The sequence below is a fragment of the Larimichthys crocea genome, chromosome XV (genome assembly GCF_000972845.2).
Source record: "Larimichthys crocea isolate SSNF chromosome XV, L_crocea_2.0, whole genome shotgun sequence".
NCBI lineage: Eukaryota > Metazoa > Chordata > Actinopteri > Sciaenidae > Larimichthys > Larimichthys crocea.
In genome coordinates this window covers 17,089,988-17,110,737 of record NC_040025.1, presented here as the reverse complement: position 1 = coordinate 17,110,737, position 20,750 = coordinate 17,089,988, and the positions used below count along the sequence as shown (strand labels likewise).

At 41.1% G+C, this 20,750-nt stretch overlaps 2 protein-coding genes across 3 annotated transcripts in view; both read left to right on the top strand.

Moving 5' to 3' along the window:
- Positions 1–821: 821 nt before the first annotated feature.
- Positions 822–16,823, top strand: atf7a (activating transcription factor 7a). Its single transcript, XM_010748374.3, has 12 exons — positions 822–927; positions 6,235–6,306; positions 9,029–9,125; positions 9,312–9,424; positions 9,770–9,934; positions 10,179–10,327; positions 10,826–10,919; positions 11,026–11,145; positions 12,343–12,492; positions 12,747–12,935; positions 13,380–13,485; positions 13,670–16,823. Exons 1-12 carry the CDS (start codon positions 850–852, stop codon positions 13,900–13,902), a joined length of 1,566 nt encoding a protein of 521 aa, XP_010746676.2. The 5' UTR covers positions 822–849; the 3' UTR covers positions 13,903–16,823.
- A 3,254-nt stretch (positions 16,824–20,077) lies between these two features.
- Positions 20,078–20,750, top strand: part of dip2ba (disco-interacting protein 2 homolog Ba) — a 40,634-nt gene continuing 39,961 nt past the window's right edge. For both annotated transcript variants that reach the window (XM_010748355.3, XM_010748363.3), the window contains exon 1: positions 20,078–20,347. In XM_010748355.3, the coding sequence (XP_010746657.2) occupies positions 20,263–20,347 (85 nt within the window). In that variant the 5' untranslated portion in view covers positions 20,078–20,262. The remainder of the gene's footprint in view (positions 20,348–20,750) is intronic.

Genomic DNA, 20,750 nt, shown 5'->3' with positions numbered 1-20,750 from the left:
CTATGATAATTTTAGTGTTTAAAGTTTTAAATGACAACTTAAACTTCTAATAAGTGGGTGGGTGATGTTGTTGTACAGCAGTGCATTATATTGAGAGGTGTTTCTAATATTATGGCCCTCTTATGTATGTAAATAGGGTTGCCAAAATATTAGAAACACCTCTCTATATAATGCAGTACAGTTTAAAACTACTGCAAACTAAAACCCTTAATAATAAACATAATAGTTAAATTAATACCTCTCGGACATTATAAGCTTCATAAAAGCAGAGTTGTTGTATTGGGTCACATTGGATTGTACAAGTGTACTTGATGAAGGTGTATATAGAATGTAGGATTTGCTGTTTTGTACTTTATGGTCCTAAGTCACTTTAGTTTCACCTTAAACACTAAATTTTACTTATTTATGTATTTGGGTGCATTGATGCTTTTATTTCTTGGTACTTTCGTTCATGCATTTTTCACATGTTAACGTTTCAGATGAGGAGCTGGCTGTTTGTAAACTGATGCTACACTAGATTATTTAAGCGTGATCTGATTATGAATTTGTGTCATACTAGATGACATACTACAACTACTACTACAGTTTGATGGCTGTTACCAAATATAGTGCCACCGTAATATTTAGATAGAGTTACAGATTTTCATGGCGAAAGAGCAAGAGGTCATGAAAGAGGACACAGCTGGTGTATTTTAAGCCTAAGTTTAGTTTAATATAAGTAGCATCTGCTGTGTTTGGGTGAGTTAAACACGTTTAAAAACAAAGCAAACTAAAATCAGGAGTCTCCTCTCTACGGTCGGATTCACCTCAACGTCTGCACGCCACGAGAACTGACCGCGAAGTCTCGCGATGGTTCGACGTCAAGGGGAGTGTCAAATTCCAAGAGAGAGGAGAGGAGAGGGGAGCCAGAGAGAGAGGGGCGCAAGGGTGAGTTTGTAAACACTTTATTACCCTTTAAATTCACCATAGATATGTCGACTACGCTTAAACTATGACAAAGTAGCGCTCGCTGCGCCAGCTCCCAGTGTTCGTCGTTGTTAAAACCACGCGTCTGTTTAACTGTCCAAACTGTTGTGGCAGCTACAACGCTTCATTCGGACCCACTGTCTCGCTTTGCACTCAAGTGTCAGTCCGCTAACCCAACTAGCTTTTTTTTGTAGCTTTTTTTTGTGATTTTAACTGTCCGCAGTGGCTTTAAAACACACACGTTCACCCTGGATATAATTAAAACAGTGTTAACGCGTGTTTGTCGTCACCGTTGAAACTGTTAGTAGCGCTGTTATTACTAATTTGGAGCGTGCGTTCGGCCTGTTGTTAACGCTAGCCCACACCAGCTAGCCATTAGTTTTTTTCGTGGATACAAAAAGTTGATTTCGGGGGGTTTTAACCAATGAGATTGAGCTTCACGGTGTTATTGACAGGGTCCAAAGCGTTGCATGTATCAGATGCTGCTGATTGACGTGCTTAGAGCCAATTGCTGAGAAGAAAAGGCGGTCTTGTTACGGGAAAAGGCAGGGCTAAGTGTGTCTGAACGTCGCCAGACGGTAATGAAGGCTAAAAAAGACTAACTTTTTCAAGCCAGTCAGCGTTGTCTAGAAGAAGGAACTAAAGTTTGCACTACTGTGGGATTTTACTTTGACATTGACCTCTCTTTTACATGCCCGAAACTCCTCACGTAAAAACACTTGCTTTTTTGGCGGCAGAGTGAGCTGTAATGGTAATCTGGGTCTTGCATGAAGCGCCTCTAAAGACACCCAAAGTCTCAAGTAATAACGATATCCATAGTATTGCAATTTGAGCCGTTGAACGCCCCAGGATCCGCATCCCCATGCATGTCAACACCTTCATTAGGAATGTAGGTCATGTTTTTGGCAGGGTTGTACCTCATTCCATCACATAGAGTTACACCAGAGAAAAACTGCAGCCTGTTTTTGTCCAGTCAAACATCTTGACCCACTCTGAGTAATGATAGAAATGACAGGAAAAATATTTGTCGAGCATGTATGCATTTGTATATAAATTGCTGAGTGGTTCAAAGCCTGTCTGTTTTATTATTGGTTTGTTAAATCAGTGTTTGAACCATATTACAAAGTTATTGTCTGCGCCAGAGGCTGTGCAGACTTTTACTTTGATGAGACCAAAAACATCAAGCGACATGCTCTTTTTTTTTTTTTTCCTTCTTCTTTTGAAACCTCTTGGCAAGTGATTCTAAAAGTTGCCCACCGCGAATGAAATGGGCACAGTGTTTCTGATTTAATTTTAGAAAACCGCCCTGGGTCCATCCTGTATTGTCCTGCATTGTCTGCTAGCTCGGCATGGATTTAGCTTTTAGGCCTTGTTAGTTATGCAGACATGGATATAGGATTTCATTTGTTCCATTTACCAAATCTCGGGTTCACTTTGGTTACATAAATACATATTGGCTGTTGCACACGCCCAGCTGCAGCTCACATTAACAGGATCACTCACCTGTGATCCGGCAAATATCCTTGACCAATCACTGACCGTGTTTTTATTTTTATTTTTCTTCTTCCTTTCTTTTGCTAATTTCACCATTTCACCCCCTCTCTTCCTCCCCTCTCCGTCACCTTTTTTCTTTTTGTGGGGTCTCCCCTACCCTCTGGCAATTCAAGCCTCAGATTCCAGAGTCATGGCTGCAGCGCGAGCTATTAATACAGTTTGTTTAGTCAGTTTCCTAGCAGGCTGCATCAAACACTGGATGGCTGTGGCTGATTATAGCTGGGACTCGTTCCCCTACACCTGCTGAGTCGGAGAAATCCAAGTTAACGGTGGGACTTTGGCAGCAGCTCAATGAGAGCGACAGGAATTAGGGCACTTTGAGTGCTTCCATGTCACCTTGGATGAAAGGAGGCCAAAATAGGTGGACTTGATATCCGTGCCTGTAATGAATATCAATGATTTGTATCACGACTAATGTAGCTAACAGACTCATTTATTGTCTCTTACAGAGCTGAGAGTTACATTTTACAGCAGTAAAACGTTACACGTTACACTTACTATAATCTCAGAGAGACACATCTGACAATCATTTTTGAATCTAGTAGATGGTGCTGCAGTTTATGAAGACGTCCTTCAGTATGGATTGTCTTGCCATGAAGCCAAGCGATAGATGCTGAAGAAAAAGGCTGTAAAACATCTGTTTTAATCAGGTTAAGATATTGGTTGGGGCAGCTATGAAAACAAATGGTATTTTCCACCCCTGTCATCTGAAATTTATGGTGGAAATCCCACATTTCATGTTGGTGCCAGCCAGCCAAGTTAATGTCTAACATAGGATGTCTTTAGTAAGATGTAAACTCTGAAATCTGTTCCCACTCCTCACGCCAGATGTGTCCATTTCCCTACATAGTCCACACCCTCTGTATAACGAGTTAGACGGAGTATCTCGTTTGCAGACACATCTCTGCCCAAATAGACTCAGTGGATTGGAAGTACTCTGCGAGGGCCCTGGCACCAACCTGTTGCCTTTCTCCAAAGCATGGGAGGTCTGTCTCTTCAGCCCTTTGATCTGCACAGAGAGGGACATTGCTTTTTGCTCGCAAACCCGATGCAGACCACTTTTCTTCATAAAGACACAGAGCTGAAAGACACAACGGTTAGGCCTGTTACAGGCCCGGCGTCATGGGAGAGCGTTGTATTCCAGCGCAAGGCTTCAGTAATCATTTGTTGGCTCAGGGGCAGCTGTCCTCGGCAGAGGGAGAGATGGAGGGAGGAGGGAGGAAAATATACTGACTTCAACTTTGGGAAAACTTTCAGACATTTATGCCTCGCCAACATAATGAATAATCTGTCCCACTCGATAATGTTAGACTACATGCTCAATCCATGTAGCAGGTACGACAGAGGTTAGTGTGGTCAGTAAGTCAGTAATACTACAACACTAAAAATAATAAACTGATTGTTGTTGTGAATCGTTGTGGAATACCTGTTACATATTAAGCTGGATAGTGCATCAGATTTTTTTTAAATGAACATGATTAAACAAGTTAAAACAACACAGAAGTTCAGAGGCTGCCGTGCAGTCATCATAATCAAAGTAAAATCTCAGGAGGTTTATTAATTTCGAGGTTGGACGCCATCCCTGCGCATGACTGCGTTTTAGCAAAACCTTATTCAGTGTTACAGAAGTCACTGGCTTTTGTTTATTAAAATGTTTCTTCTTGTATACACAGCAGGATACTTGATGCATGCTGGTAGTTGCTGTCCTGTCAGTAGGACGGCGTTGCGTAATAGCTGCCAGACGTCACTTTGAGCCAGTTGAAAGTGATGAAACTTTAATGTCCCTCTTCCATCACCACCCCCTCCAATTCCCTGATTCAAATTCAATGGCCAAGTTATTTTTTTTTAAACTTCTCAGTTTGTCTTCACATGGAGCGTCGTTCAGCTGTGCGGAGCAGCGCAGGGTGTGGTGGTTTGGTGGAGTTGGGGATGGGGTTGAGGGGGGGGGTTGTACATGGTGAGTTATTCTCCTCTGTGTAGACAGCTGATAGAAGCAGTAAGCCCTGCGCGGTGTTAGTTTATGTCACTTCAGCTTCAGACAACAACAGGAGGAGAAACCAAACATAAGCATGTGCTTGTCTAACTCTTGACAGTGGCATTACTTATGAAGAAAGGGATGTCGTATTTGGTTTGTAGTCCTGTGGAAAGCTTTTTCAAATGCTCAGCAATGCTGTCCTTATGTGGCTCTATTTTTACAGCATTACCAAATATTTATAAAGTTAATCGCTCCCCAATAATACCCTTCATAATATGCTATTACAGCGTAAATCTGGGAAATGAAATTAACTTGAATTACAGACATTATGGATATCTTGTCTACCTAAATGTTCTCTTATTTAAGTTTTTATCTCACCAGAACTTCAGCAAACGTCCGGTCCACATGGTCATACTGGTCATGAAATATAAACAGTTACATACTGATGAATTTGAAAATAATTATCAGTATATTGTAGGGATGCAGCAATTATACATTATGATGATACAACAATAGTCTGATTTCACGATTGTACAGTTTTAGTTCAAATGAAAGGAGGAACTTAAGAACATCTCTTATGGTGTAATACTCCACTTTTCTTTCTTTGTTGCTGTTTGGTTGAGTTACACTGAAAGACTAACTCTTAACTTATCGCTACTTCGTTCATTGTGAGTGACAGACACACCAGATGTAGCTGAGGCTTGACCTTTACCAAACAAGTGTGACAGCGGCTACTCGTGAAATCTGTTTAACGCTTCCTCCATAATACGTTGATTAGTTTTGTTAAATATGACTATAGATTAGATCAGATTATACTGTTACTATACTGTAACAACTATAAAATATCACATTTTCATTGCAATCTTGGCAGTCAACTAGATCAGATAGATGTGTGAGATATATGAATATAATGTTTATATAACATTATAACTAAAGTGTAGTTATAATAGCTTAAAGGTTGTCTTCAGCGGCAGCAAAGTGGCACAGATGTACTAAAAGCCTCTACGTATTTATTATTTTCTCCTCAGAGACTTCATAACATTATCAGCATTCATGCACTGAGTAAAAAGGTTGTATTAGATTTCAACCAGTCAGTATTATCTGTAACTATATAATCTAGTGACTGTCTTCCATCAGTCCCTCGTAAAACAAGTAAGTTGTAGTTAATGAGGGCGACAAAATGAGGTACAGTGAAGGGACGGCGTGAACGCGCCCATTCCAAGGTATTTGTGTTGTGTGTTCATATGAGACTCAGAAAGCGTATGGTGATGACCAAAACAGAGATGGTGCTCCGAGAGAAACAGCTGAGACGAGGGAGAGGCTGGATGAGGGGTACAGGAAGGTAAAAGGTTGGGAGGTGCTTCAGAGGTGAGGAGAGGGAGTGGTAATGAGAGAAGGAGGGATTGAGAAGTGAGAGGAAAAATGAGACAGAAGGAGAGGGAGACGTCTTTGTGTATATGGTAGCCGTCGTTCTCTCTTGTAAGCGGCTCCTTATTGGCCGACCAGAATCCCCCCTGTGTGAAGGAAGTATCACCAGGGAAACTTCGTCTTGCTGCCTCTGTGCATGTTTTCCTCCTTGCCAGGGTTATTTTTAAATAGCATTCGGCTTCCTGCTCAGACTAAAGACTACAAGCCACAGCATCCCTGTTTTGTTGTTTTCAGGATTTGCCAGATTCACAAATCAAGAAGAAAAAAAAAGAAAAGCCGCAGCAATGTTCTCTTCTTCTCCTCTCCCGCAGTTACATTGCAAGCTCTTTGCAAAAATGGGGGACGACCGACCTTTTGTGTGCAATGCTCCTGGTTGTGGACAGGTAAGTCTTCTCCCGCTTTATTCTGGGTTTCAGGTGTTGGGTTGTGGGGGATTTTTGTCCTTGTGTACTTGTGTAAGCACTCTCTTGCAGTTGACTGTACCTACTTATAATTTAATGTACTTACTTCTCAAAGATAATGAACTAAAAGCAAAAGGAAGTAAAATGAAGTGAAGTAAAGTAGATTAGAAGCTTAATCTGTAGCATGAGAGAACTTAATAAACATGAAAAGACTTCTAATCTGCCGTCACGTTATTGCCACAATAAGATGACAGACTGTGATTTATGCAACACTCTTAATGATCAACACACAGATAGTGTTAAAGCTAGCATGCAGTCTTGTGAGACAATGCTGTCTCCTTTAGCAATGACTCACTGGAAGCTCCAGTGAGTAATCAGAGCACAGTTATTGTTTCAACCTGTCACTGTTGACTTGTAGTGCCTGCAGACACAGGTTCGAGCCACGGCTGTGACTCAGCTGAGTGCCAATAGTGCAGTAACATGCCAGTAACGTGGTGTATCGTCGGGGCTTGGCCTGATATCACAGCAAATTAAAATAAGTGTGTTCTAGGACTCATGACTATTCAGCGCAGGAAATGTCACGTCTGATGTTGTGCTCAATTAGCTGTCTGATACTGCGCTCAGCTGGGTGTGATACAGCCAGTGATGGATTTTCTCTCATGGGGTCTGCAGGAAGAAAGTGTTTATGTGGTTAAGAAACATTTGTGATCAATAAACCTTCCTGCTTTCTCTGATCCGAAGCGATCTGTCGTACATGGGAGTTTGTGGTTTGAACGACAGCCATGTGAATTAGTTAAACATGCGTGTGTTGTTTTCTTCTCAGAACATTATGGACACCTAGGGACTCCATCCTGGAACGTTTTCACTTCCTTTGACATGTTTCTGTGATGTAAATACTTAACTGCATGTGTCATCTGCGGACATCATTATTAATTTAGTTGGCAGTTCAAGCAACAGAATCACATGGAAGCTTTTGAAGACAAATTGACGTACATGAGCTAATGTTACTTGCTAATTTTGTGTGGATGCAGTTTGGCAGTGGGCATGTAACTCACAGTAGGTTTATTAGATTTTTAATTTTTATTTCAATGAAAAAAGCAGCTGGAATCGGGGTTGATGAGCACAGTGAGACCAAACCAAAACAGTGAAGTCGTGGGCCAGAAAACCAAAACAATGAAAGACATGAAAACTCTGTAATGCTGCAAAGTCGGGTGATAGTTCTCTGTAGATTTGTCGACACTGACACCTTTCACTATTTCCTTTTTTTAATCTTTCACACCCTACTAGTCTATTAGTAATGTAAAAATATTTTTAAGTGTAGCTTTGAACGCTAAACACAAGTAGTACAAATACATTCTTAAATAGGCAATTTAGGAGCTATATCTGATTAAATTAAAAAACAAATTACTCTATGAATCTGACTCGACATTTAATTTAAAAAACTTTTGTCAGTACTCTGCGTGTGCACAAACAAATATTGACGCAGTCTTACATATTCGCTCAGACATGCTGTGTTTGTTTGTGTATCTTTTAGACAGCGAACATCTTTATGATCTTTATGTTACAAGTGCCTTGCGTCCAAATGACGTTTTACTGCTGCCCTTTACAAGCAACAGTTGTCAACCCGGAAAGTCTGAATCATGCCCATAATAGAACGAGGATGATTGACTCCTGGCTTTGCTCAGGGTTTTCCTTTTACCATGTTAACAACAACAACAAGACCATCAACAACAATTATATGATGCCCAGTATTTACTGTGTGGGGAAGGGTAATCCTAGCTGCCAGTATCTCATACAGGGAGATTAGTTGGAGATAGTTTCCCCTGCCGTCTTGTTCGGAGGAAAGAGACAAATCCGACGTGCAGTTGTATTGGTGATGCTGCCCGGTAGAGCTAAAAATAAGCCCCCTGACACTTGACTGTGTTTCCACTTCACTCTCACGACTGAACTCGCAACTGCAACGCAGCGCCCCAAAATAGGCCGCAGCGAACGGTGAATAGGCTGGTGCCAGAGCCAAGATTATTCCTCCTCCGTCTCTGACTGATTCACCTCACCACTTCTCCAAAGAAGAAGTGCTGTGTCTGAGACAACGGCTGTCGGTGTTCACTTCTAATGGCCGGATTAACCTCCTGTAGCTTCCACTGTAGATACCTGACTGGAAATAACAGAACGTAGGCTAACGTAGAGCTTTACTGTGTCCTCATGTCGTACACAGACTGGTTCGACAACAATGTGTTTTCTTCTTTGAGAACATCTGTTTTGGTGTGTCAGCTCAGTTGTTTTTGATATTTATTTGTTACAATGTTTTTTATACTTCATCATTTTTGTATTTTCAGCTTTTGCTCATTTCCTACATTTCTGTGCTGTCAACAATCATTTCATCTCTTGTCCATAAATAACCTTTTTTCTTGTTCTAGATTATTCTGTTTGTGTTAAGACATTTGAGCCTGTGTCCTGCAGCTATAATGGGCCCATACAGGGCTTTTAAGACATTGGGAATTGTACACCACAGATATAGTATTCTTTATGGTTTGTCACATAATGTGTACAGTATAGACTGCATGTGTTGGGCCTAATCTTCAAGAGATAATCTGTCTGTGATTGTTGCAATATGATATCTGGGTTATGGTAGTATAGGTCGGCAGGACAAGTAGACATTTATCCATATATGTACTTATCTTTCCTTCTATTTCACTTGATCCAGAGGTTTACCAATGAAGACCATTTGGCTGTCCACAAACACAAGCATGAAATGACACTGAAATTTGGACCAGCCAGGACAGACTCTGTCATTATTGCAGGTACTGTACTTCACATGGAGACTGTAAAGCATACACATGCGTCATTGTGTTCCAACACTATTAGTACATCCTCAGGAAAAAATGCATCAAATACCCATTAATGACATGGGTTTCTATATTCAGTGCTAAGTGTGAACCAAGTGTGAAAGTGTTGAATACTTATCTCTGTTCATTCCCTTTTGCCAGACCAGACACCTACTCCCACCCGCTTCCTAAAGAACTGCGAGGAGGTTGGTCTGTTCAACGAGCTGGCCAGCTCCTTCGAACAAGATGATGACGACAAGAGAGCAAAGAACTCTGTAAGAGAGGCTTGGGTTTGATGATTTTGTGTGTGTAAATAACTGTATGCTTTTATGTGTTCTTACAAAACTAGAGTTTTGAGTCACAGAGTGGGAAATTACTTATTACTTCATTATTTCTTCCCTGAAGTGGTGATGCAGTCAAAAATGATTCCTTGCAGAAATTCCTGCCTTGTGCACTTTGTCAGTTGTGTATTGCGCATTAAACTAATGTTGTGGTTGTTTGGTTTGTGTGATAAATACCATGAATTACCACTTCCTTTTTTTTCCTCTTTTTTGCTTACTGTAATCTATGTTCTCTTATCTTGTGAACTCTCTCTCTCTCTCCACCGCCGTCCTTCTCAGCTTCCTGCACCCAACTCTGTAGCTTTGGACATGAGCCTGCAGACGACATCAGACGTGAAGGTGAAAAAAGAGGCACCCGTAGAGGTCGACTCTTCGCCACCAGACAGCCCTGAATCAATCTCTGGAAGGTCAGACAGCAGCAGAGAGGCTCTGGTTAAAGGGAAGGTAAGACTGACATGGGAGGAGGGGAGAGAGCATGCAAAGGATGTAGAAAAGACTATGACTCATAACGTGTCTCATTATGACTTTTACATTTTTACAAGAATGCATCTTGAGGAAGTGAATAATATAATCTTTGTTCAAGAGATGTAACACTTGACGTGTTGAAACCATCATGTCTTTATTTAGAATAACTGAAAACTGTGTTTCAACCGTTTTATGTAACCTCACTGCACCGCTGTTCTCCTAGGACACACCACCCAGGAGTTCAGCCCCCACCCCGACTATTGTGCGTCCAGGTTCCCTCCCACTACACTTGGGCTTTGATGCCCTTCAGCCCACCATGCCGTCACCCACCTCCGTCATCACACAGGCGCCACCTTCCAATCGTACTCTGGGGTAAGTTCAGCATGCTACTACTGACCTCTGCTGAACCTCTTGCCTCTTTTAAAATTCCTTTCAGTAGCTTTAAACCCCTTTTCATGTGTGATATTATTACGATGTCACGGTATGACTATATCACATCTCAATCTGCTCATTCCAACACTGTGTTGAACCTATATGATGCTTAAGAGTGAACCTCTCAAACCCAAGATACCGTCATGGTTTTTATGGCTGCACAAGCTGAAATATATTAATTGTTTATGCATCTTTTAAATATTTCCCCATCATTAAGCTGACATGTTTTATCTCTAAAAACATCACATTTTTTACTTAAATCTGCTATAAGTCTATGTGGGTTTGAGCAGTTTTTGCATGTACAGCTTGGACTAGTAATGTTGGATGTAAGTGTGGATCATTTTTCCTAGTTGCTATGTTACAGAAACTTTGGAGTTTCTACAAATATAACTATAAAACCTCCTGTTCCTGTTGTCCTTTTGTTGTCTGCCTGTCTAGTTCGCCGACCAGCCACTACCCCATGATGATGCTGCCCTCTGGTCAGGCAGTTCCTGTGCTCCCTGGTCCGGTGCAGATGCCCTCTGTCATTAATGTAAGGCAGGCCACAAGTCCAAATTCAATTTTACAGCTGAGAAGTTGGTTCACATTGTTAATATGCGTGCGTTTGCGCGTTTGTGTGTCTTTATCTGGTTTCACAGCTGGCCCGACCCATGTGCATGGTACCCAACATTCCTGGGATCCCTGGTCCTCCTCTGGGAGGTAGCAGCAGCGGCTCTAACTCCCCCTCTGGCTACAGCATCCATTCAGAGGCCAAGATGGTCAGCACTAAATTAGCTCTCTATTCTTATCTCTTTATCTGTTCTTGTTGTCTCCATCTTCACCCTGCAGCGTTCCTTTGGTCATCATATGACTTTTCTACTGCAGTTACTTGTTTATTTAACTCTTACACTACAACAACACAATTTGTACTGAACTTATGACACTGCAACGTGCACACAGAGCTCTGTGTATTGCAGATACAGGGATATTAAACTGGATTAGTGTGTTCATTGTTCATAGTAATACAACATACACAAAGTATTCCACTTCATCTGCACAAGCTGCTTGCTCCTTCAGTCACAAGTGAAAGATCATTGGTGTATATGAAGGCCAGAGGTGTTTTGTCACACACATGGACTTGAGTTCACTCATTCATTACACCCTATATATAATGAACAGTTTACTCTATAGAGAGAAGTAAATGGAGATTTCAGACAGTTGCTAATCACCGTCATTTGCGTCACTGCTGATAGGCGTGGTGTCACACATCATCATCGGAAAATTGTTCCAGGAACATGTAACTTTAGTAGACTTGCATCAGCTACAAAGCCTCTAGAGCTGAACTCTGTACCATAATGTTGAAAGAGAACAGGATGTGACATGAAAGTGCTGCCAAAAACAAGCTGGCACTGTATAACTGTCAGGTCAACATGGGTGAAGATCTCTGCAGAATTGGTGCACCTTTTTAAACTCTCAGGACGTAGAACGTTCAGGCTTTTTTATTTTGGTGAGGCATTACAAAGTCGTGCTTATTTGCTTATGTAGTGAAAACTTCGGAGATCTAGCAGAAAACAGATTTACTGCATGTTAAAGCTGCACACTGGGCAGTCTTTCTGCAGAAAAGAACAACACAAACATCTGTCACAGGAAATAAACGAGCGCTCACACAATGCTTCAGTGTCAACAATTTATTTTAGCTTGTTCAGTCGTTGCAGATACTGTTAATGAGCCGATGTGTTACCATGGTGTCTTACTACAGTCTAGATACGTAGGACTTGCTATAATGCTGCAGTGATGTTCAATAATAACACAAAATCTGCTCAGAAATGTATTTCTATTGTTATTGCTGCATCATTGTTTTCTTTGCCTTTTCATCTTTTCTGCAACGATTAAGCATTATTTTTGTTTATGCTTACATCACACTTTGTGTACTGTTGCTTTGGGCTCATGTTGGTCGTATCATTGTTCTCCTGTAGCGTCTGAAGGCTGCGCTGTCCCAGCAGAGCCCGTCAGGACATAGTATGGGGATCATGGCCATGGGCAGCAGCCCAATGGTACCTCAGAGGGCAGAGCAGAGCCAGCTGCTTGTCCAGCAGCCAGATGCTCCATCACCTGCACAACCTCAGGTACACTGTGTTGTACAAAAATCTAAGAAATAACTAAAAGTAACTGAGTCCAACCATGGTTGACATATCATCTGTTTAAGATACAGTAAATTAGAGCTGTACTTTTTGTAGTGAGATGACTATAATGTGCTCTGACTAAAATGAAACTGTGACTCAAACTTCCCTTTTTTCTCTTGCCTGTCTTCCTCTCCTCTCCTCTCCCCTCCCCTTGTCTGTCTGTTTCCTTCTCACCCTTTCCCCTGTTCTCCCTCTAGGTATCTCCAGCACAGCCTACAGGTGGGCGTCGGCGACGGACGGTAGATGATGACCCAGATGAGCGAAGGCAGCGCTTCCTCGAGAGGAATCGGGCCGCGGCATCGCGCTGCAGACAGAAACGCAAACTGTGGGTCAGCTCCCTAGAGAAGAAGGCAGAGGAGCTCTGCACCCTGAACGTCTCGCTGTCGGTGAGTGGGCTTTGCGTGGGTGTGGCGGGGATGAAGATGTGACCTGTTTTGGAGGCCTGTGTTAATGTGTGCATAGTCACACTGACTGTGCCCAGTTGAGTTTCAACTAGTTGTGGAAGTTTGTGAGACATTCTTCCAGATAAGCACAGTTTCAGGGTAGTTTTACAAACGGGTGAGGTTATAGGACTTGTAACCATGGAGCTCATTACAACTTGTTTCACATCTTTATTGTGTTATTTGGTGGTTTCAGGTTATTTTTACACCACATGACCACTTTTCCACTGCCAGCTGTACTCTAGTGGAAAACAGACTGTTTACCCCTTTAGAGCATTTCTTAGCTGAAAAAAAAAAAGGTTTGGACGCTCTCTCCCTGTTTTTGTGCGTACACAGTGTCTAACTATGATATGATCTCTCTTTGTATGTCCATATTTTCTGATCCTTCAGAATGAAGTGTCTCTGTTGCGGAATGAGGTGGCTCATTTGAAGCAGCTGCTGCTGGCCCACAAGGACTGTCCTGTAACCACCCTACAGAAGAAGACTGCCTACTTAGGTGAACCTTTTTTTTATAATTATGCCATAGATACTCACCTGCTAGCATCTTATGTCTGTTATTCAGGACAGAACTGAGATGCTGTTAAACAATAAAGATAGTGTTTGGAGCTTGGAGTGTATCGGAGTGTGCAAGTTTGGGTATAAGTCTGTATTTGTGTTGTCTTTTTTTTTCTTCTGTGTAGCTGCAGAAGAGAGCATGAAAGACACCTCAGAACCCACAGGTTCCCCTGCCCCGGTGATCCAGCACAGCTCTTTGGCGCCCAGCCCCTCTGCAGGGCAAAACGGCCTGAGCTCAAGGGCAGCAGCTGAAGCCATGGCTATGTCTGTGCTGGCAGGAATGGGTCAGCAGCAGAGGGCTGAGGGCGGACCCTCTCACATTATCATGGCTGCACAGTCTCAATCTGCTGCCAGATGATGAGCGATGCCACCACGGCCCCAGAATTGGCTCGCACTCATCAACCCAAGGGTAAAAAAGAGCAGCGGACACCTCCCCCCTGCCCCAACTTCCCCCGATCTAGAAGTCCAAATTTCTCATCTTCACCCAGCCCCCCACCCCCCCTTCGTGGTGCTCCTCTGCTCTCTCTGACCCTCCTGTAGAGCCATCATGCTGTGGCCTGGAGCTCAGCAGCAGCCTTCTGGGAATGGACTGAGACTTTTGAGAGAGCTTCCTGTTCACTTTGCCATAGACTACAGGGGCTGGACTCCAACCTCCCATCCTCGTTTCTCCTCTGTGCTTCCCCCGCTCATCTCTCCTCACCCTCAGTCAAAACAACTCTTCACTGGACTGTAGGACTGCATTACTCTGAGTGTACTGCCGTAATGAACTTCCCATGTGGACATGCACCACATGTGCACAGTCCCTAACACGCAGGTGTTGCATCATTCTTGATCAAATCAGACACAGAAACACACAGGGCTTTTACACTGTTTTCAGCAGGGAATAGTGCCTTGTGCTCCTAGACTTTTAAGCCATGCATACACCCACACATGCATCATCATCATCACAGCACACACCTGTACATCCTTGGCTCCAAAGATGCAGTAGTTGTCTAGACGTCAGTGACTCAGATCTCAAATATTCACCCAAAACCTTTTTGTAAATGGTTGCACCTCAAGATGATCTCAACACGGACCCAAAAACCTTACCTCATTTACACCCCTTTTATGATAAAATTGATTAACTGTGTGTGTGATTGGCTCTGTATGTATATATTTATGTACATCAGAACATAACAGTTTGCCTACTCCTGATCTGATACGTTAATAGCGGGATTGTTAGCATGTGATTTTTTTTTCTATTAGGGTGTTTATGTTCTCTATACAGTACGTGCAGCTATATATTTTTTTAATTAATTGGCACATCCTCCCAGATTAATCCACAGAACCAAAACATGTCGGACTGAACGTGTTACCTTTTAAAATTAGTTTGTTTGAGCAATAGCCTTTTTATAACCTGAAGGGAATTCAACTTCTCTCCTCCTCCTCCTCCTCGTCACTTTCCTCTAAAACAGGCAGTTTTGCTGTTTATTGGTTTGTAAGTGGATGCCTTTTTCCATTTTATATGAAACTATTCTAGTGACTGTGTTTCTCTGTGTGGGTTCTGGACTTACTGTAACTGTTATTTTCACACTTCTCAGGATGGTTGCACATCCTTGCTGCTCGTTGGAAGTGCGATAAACCCCTTAGTCTCTTTGCTCTTTACCAAACCTAAACAAAGCCATAATGACAAAAGAAAAAAAAAATCAGATCTCTGAATCTCCAAAGACCACCTGGTACTTGTTCCGGGACAGGAAGTAAACAGTCTGACTGTTATTTTGTGATTCAGAGGTCACAGTGACTCAATCTACAGTATATCACTGCTTGTTACTTGCACTTGCTTGTTACACACAGTTTCACACAAAATGTCTTGATAATTTTGCCTTAAGATCACGTTGGTGCCTCCGATAGCCCCTCGTAAATATACTCAGATTTGCTTGTGACAAAACTATGGAGCCTTACAAGAATAAAATTGTCTTAATTTGTTCATTTCATCAAATAAAAAAAAAACAGCCAATGAGGAACAAAAGATTTGCCGGTTCCTCAAAGCCTATAAAAATGAATAGTTATTTGAACCTTTAGTCTCTTTTCAGTCACATTAAATAATGAAACACTTGTCTGTCATCTGGTGGAGAGACACAGCAAAGACATCTTCACTGGTAAAAAAGCTGAGAGAGGAAAATGTTAAGATGTGTCTGTGACTGTTTCTGAATGGCTCCAGTTCTTTAGAAATCCAATTTACCAAGATATCAGTATATTTTTTACATAATCACCTGAACAAGCGGTCTGCTTTTCTTGTTTGTTTGTTTTTTCTTGTATATTTTCCCCTCTTTTGTCTGGTATGATCATATATTACAAGATGTGATATTTCAAAAACAAGATATCTGTCCATTAACACAAGGGCATGTCTTTATGCACTAAAATAATGCAAGTTTATTGTTGCTTTGTATTTCTGTTAAGTTTTTGCAGTTCTTTTGGTCTTTTTCAGAGAATTCAGATCCTTTTTTTTAAAATGATATTTTCTCTTATCTGTACTGTATACATAAATGGGAATTTTCTCAGCAACTTTAATACCTTTTCATCTTTGACTGAACCTCTCGTCCTACAGTCCCAATGGCGACCCCCGGCATTTTGTTGTATTTTGGAGCTGGCGCTATATTTGGCTGGCAGTCCCTTATAGACGATTGTTCATATGAAATGAAAATTCAAACTATATTTAGCTTCATGTAATTCAATGTCATTGGCACCTTTTCTGTCCTTTCTTGTTTTCTTTTTGTTGCGTGCTATTTTCAGCACTATACAACTTTTTGTCATAACGCTTCTGATTGTACTGATAAATATAGAAACTAATTTCTTTAACACACTTTTTTTTTTGTTTGTTTGTTTGTTTGTTTCCTTTACAGAAAAATGTCATTAGTCCTTTTTTCAAAAAACAGAGTATATCCCCTTTGTTATATCTTTGAAGGTGAATTTGGTAAAGTCTTTCAACTGCCCTTGTCTAACTTATTTTTCTAATTGGTCAACTCACAATCGTCATTACGGTCTTTGGCATATTAATGTTACCTAGAATTGTTGTGAAAAAGAGCAATTTAATGAAAAATGCAACAATGTGAAAGTTGCACATAGCGTATTAATGGTTTTTCACACTCCCATTGTTGGACTGATTATTTCAAAAATTGTCCTTGTACTGTACATATCTGTACTATATGAATATATTTACTTTTCCATGCATGTCCAAGTGGAATACTATGAACACTTACAGTGCTGCAGTTTTAATTAAAGAAACTACATCTTAATGAACATCTAGAAGTTTTGTTTGTTAGTTTTTCTGCTCAAATTCACAGTGACAAATATATGTTCTCTGTAAATTTGCTGAAATCTTAAACCACAACTCGACACACAGTTACTGTACTTGAATTGTTCTTTCGTGTACTTGTGTACACGTACATGATATAACTTTCTTTAAAGCAGGGCCATAGCTACTTTTGAGGACACTGAGGTCATGTTCTCTGTGTGATTCTGGGACATGAAGCAACCTGAGGATGTATTTCACAATTTGAAAACATGTCACATCAAAAGTATCTTCTCGACTGATTCCAGTTTTTTACCACCTGACCCTGACCCCCCTCTTACTGTACCAGTGTTACTGGTTTATTTTGAGTGCTAATGGAGAAATACCTTGTTGCCTGCTAATGCTATCTCGTTATTAATCTAAAGAAGCTTAGCTTATTAGCTTTATGTTGCTAATATTAGCTTATATTTGCATGCAGACCATTTTGCTAAAGTCAAGCCTCCATCACTTGTTGTCATGGAAACCACTTTTGTCATGTGAGGCCACCGTCGCTTCTCTGAAGCGAAGTGTGTTGAGCTCAATGCAATAGAAAATTACAAAATCTACCGAACGTGGAATCTTACACAGTGTACCTTTTAATATCTTTAAGTTTGACTAGTTTTGGACCAAAACATAAATAAATAATTACATATCTATAAGTTAATCACTGGTATTGTTGAGGAAAGCATTGAAACAACAATTGACCTTTGCTGAAAACGTTGCTAGATTCTTCTTTGTATTTGCTTAAGTACCTTCTGTCTGGTGTTATTTTCTGTGTGCGTTGAGAAGCAGGACTCATGACCTCAGCATTTCTAGAAACCCTTGCTACGGCCCTGCTTTTAAGTTGTTGAAGTTTTTGTACTGCATTCAAGTACTTCTGGAAAGACAAAAAAATGACAGTAGTCTACAATTATGCTGTTATGTTCAGTTTGCTTTGAAGCTTGTTTTCCTTGTGAGACAATGTCCATGTTTCTCATAAGGAAACATGATCATAACTTTTAAGCTGCCCTTAATTGCAGAGAGAGTGGTTGGAAGGATATATTTATGTTTATAATGGTTATAGTCTGGATGCCACATTGGCCTTTTGAAGGTGACCATGAGCAACATACTCAGAGTAGTGTTCTGAGCTGGTTTTCTTACATGAACTTTGGTACAGCACTTCATCACAAGTATAATCAGGGCTGTATTAACCTACTATCCTGGGGCAAGTATAAGCTTGTGCCCCCTACAAAACCCTCATTCTTCCAACACATTGCCTTTAAAGGTCCAGGGTGTCAGATTTAGGGGCACATATTGGCAAAAATCATCATGTATAATCATCTAAAAAACTGTGTTTTCATTAGCAAGATACCACTAAATCCTACACACTAGTCCTTCAAGTACCCATGACATACTGTGTATGTGAGATCTGTCTAGTCTATAGAGCTGAGTCAATAGATGTTTAACGGGAAACTATTTTGATAATGGATTAATCCATTTAGATCCTTTATGAAGCATAAATGCCAAACATTGACTGATTCCAACTCAGACCATGAGAGGATGCACATATTGAATCTTGGGCTTTTGTTGCAGTTACCTGCTTTGCCCAGTTCCTAATCCAGCTTTAAAGGACCAGTGTGTAAAGATTTAGTGGTATCCTGCAGTGAAGTTGCAGGTTGCAACCACTGACAGTATAAAGAATGAATATGCGTGACACCACTCACAGGTTTCTGAAGAGCTGTTTTGAAGCTCTGGCTGCCACCATGTTGTTAGTCCTGCCTCTTCCGCCTCCCAGGTAATCTAACATTCGGCAAAGATGTGGATCATCAGTGGACCTGAGACAGGCTGAATAAAGCCCTGATGCTCAGACAAGCCATCTGTAACTGGTACAAAAAACAGTTTTAGTCTCTATAGTTAATTTCCACATGCATGACAACTGTACTGAGTCTGCATTTTTATATAACTCACCTGTTCAAAGTATATTAGGGTTTAAAGTTATGCATAATTAACATAATTAACTGCTCAGATTGATAGGCAGGTGCCCTTAAAGACGCCTCAGGTGATCAATGTCTTTGCTGATATTTGGCTTGGCTGCAAGGAGGAAGAAGAAAGAGTGTACTCAACATAGTGGCACCCAGCGCTGCATGTTTTTAGTTTTAAAACAGCACTTTGGAAACCTGTGGGTGTAGTTTTTAGTTTTAAAACAGCACTTTGGAAACCTGTGGGTGTAATCACTTAGGCTCTGTCCATTCTTTATACCAGGGGTCATCAACCTTTTTTCAGCCCAAAGACCCCTTGGATGAGAGACAAACAGAACAAGGACCCCCACATGTAATGATTTAAAAAAAAAAGTGTCACATTTTAAGCCTGGCCTATAATATAATAATAATGATATAACAATAACTTTTATATTTACTTTATTCACCTTTTATTTAACTTTATTAACCTATTTATATACTGGGTTATTAGCCTATATGTGTATGATTGATAAAACGTTCATGCATAATGGAATAATTAAAAAGAAATATATACATAATAATAGCTTTTTGTCAAAAGTAGCTTATTATTGCATATTAATGCTTGCAGTTTACTCAATATCATTTTTTGTATATTTTTTAATTCTCCCAAATTATTTTGGTGAAAATTATTATGACATAAATTGGTGGACCCCCTGCAGTACCTCTGCGGACACCGTAGATGTCACGGACCCCTGGTTGAAGACCCATTCTTTATACTGTCAGTGATCTAGATCAGCGTTTGGTTTGTCTGTTCTGGGCTACTGTACAAAAATGGTGGTTCAACATGGCAGATTCCATGGAAGAGGACCCGCTTTCACTGTAGATATAAACAACTCATTTTCAGACAAAACAAAAAAACAAAACAATTCTTATTTTAATGAACATTTTATATATATAATTTATATATATAATATATAATATAAAACATACAAATGAACATTTTATTCATTTTAAATTCAATTCCTGCGAAGAAATACTCATAGACTAATATACAGACATGCAAGAAGTAAATAGACACCTTCATTCAAATTCAAATTAAAGGTGTCTATTTACTTCTTGCATGTCTGTGTATAGATATATATGTGTGTGTGTGCTGTTGCCAGCGGGTCGGCAGAGGGAGCAACAGTGTCGGGCTGAGGAGGAGGAGGAGGAGGAGGAGGACGCGCTGAATCAACGTACAGGCGAGGTAAAGGCGGTCACGTGACCGCTCGTCGCCGTTGGTGAGTTTTTCCCCCATTATGGCGGAGGGGCCAGCCGTGCGGATGGACTGTCTCTCCCACTCTGATGCTTGTTTTGTGTCTTAAGGGAGGGCGTTTTATTTTTTAAATTTTTATTTTTTTTTTAAAGCCTCACAACAGACTGGTTACTTCTTTCTAAGACTCCACTCGGGGGTTGTTTCTCGGAGAAAGTCATGGCAGACCGCGGCGTGGATTTGTCCGCCCTGCCAAAGGAGGTTAGAGACCAATTGGCGGAGTTGGATCTGGAGCTGTCTGAAGGTAAAGGAGGGGAGGGGGGGCTGATGGAAGAGAGAGAGACAGAGGGAAGGGGGGGATGCTACAGCAGATTTCAAAGCTAGCTATGTCTGTCTGGATTAAGCAGCATCGATTAAACCTGTAGTTTGCACCTCCTCTGTGTCCACTCTGCGTGTATAACACTCTGAATGAGCATACCGGCACTCAGCCTGTGCCACCTAGTTAGCTCATTTGTGCTAATACAGGATGTGGGCACACGAGCTAGCAGTGCATGACAAGGAGGAAGAGAAAGGCTCTCCTTTTTATCCCTGCAAAGCAAGACGTCGATTTAAAGACGTGTTTCTGTGTCAAATATCATCATTTGTTTGTGTGTTTTTGAATGTCAAAGCCACAGCTCAGTGTGTGACAGGCTGAGGGGTGGCCAGAG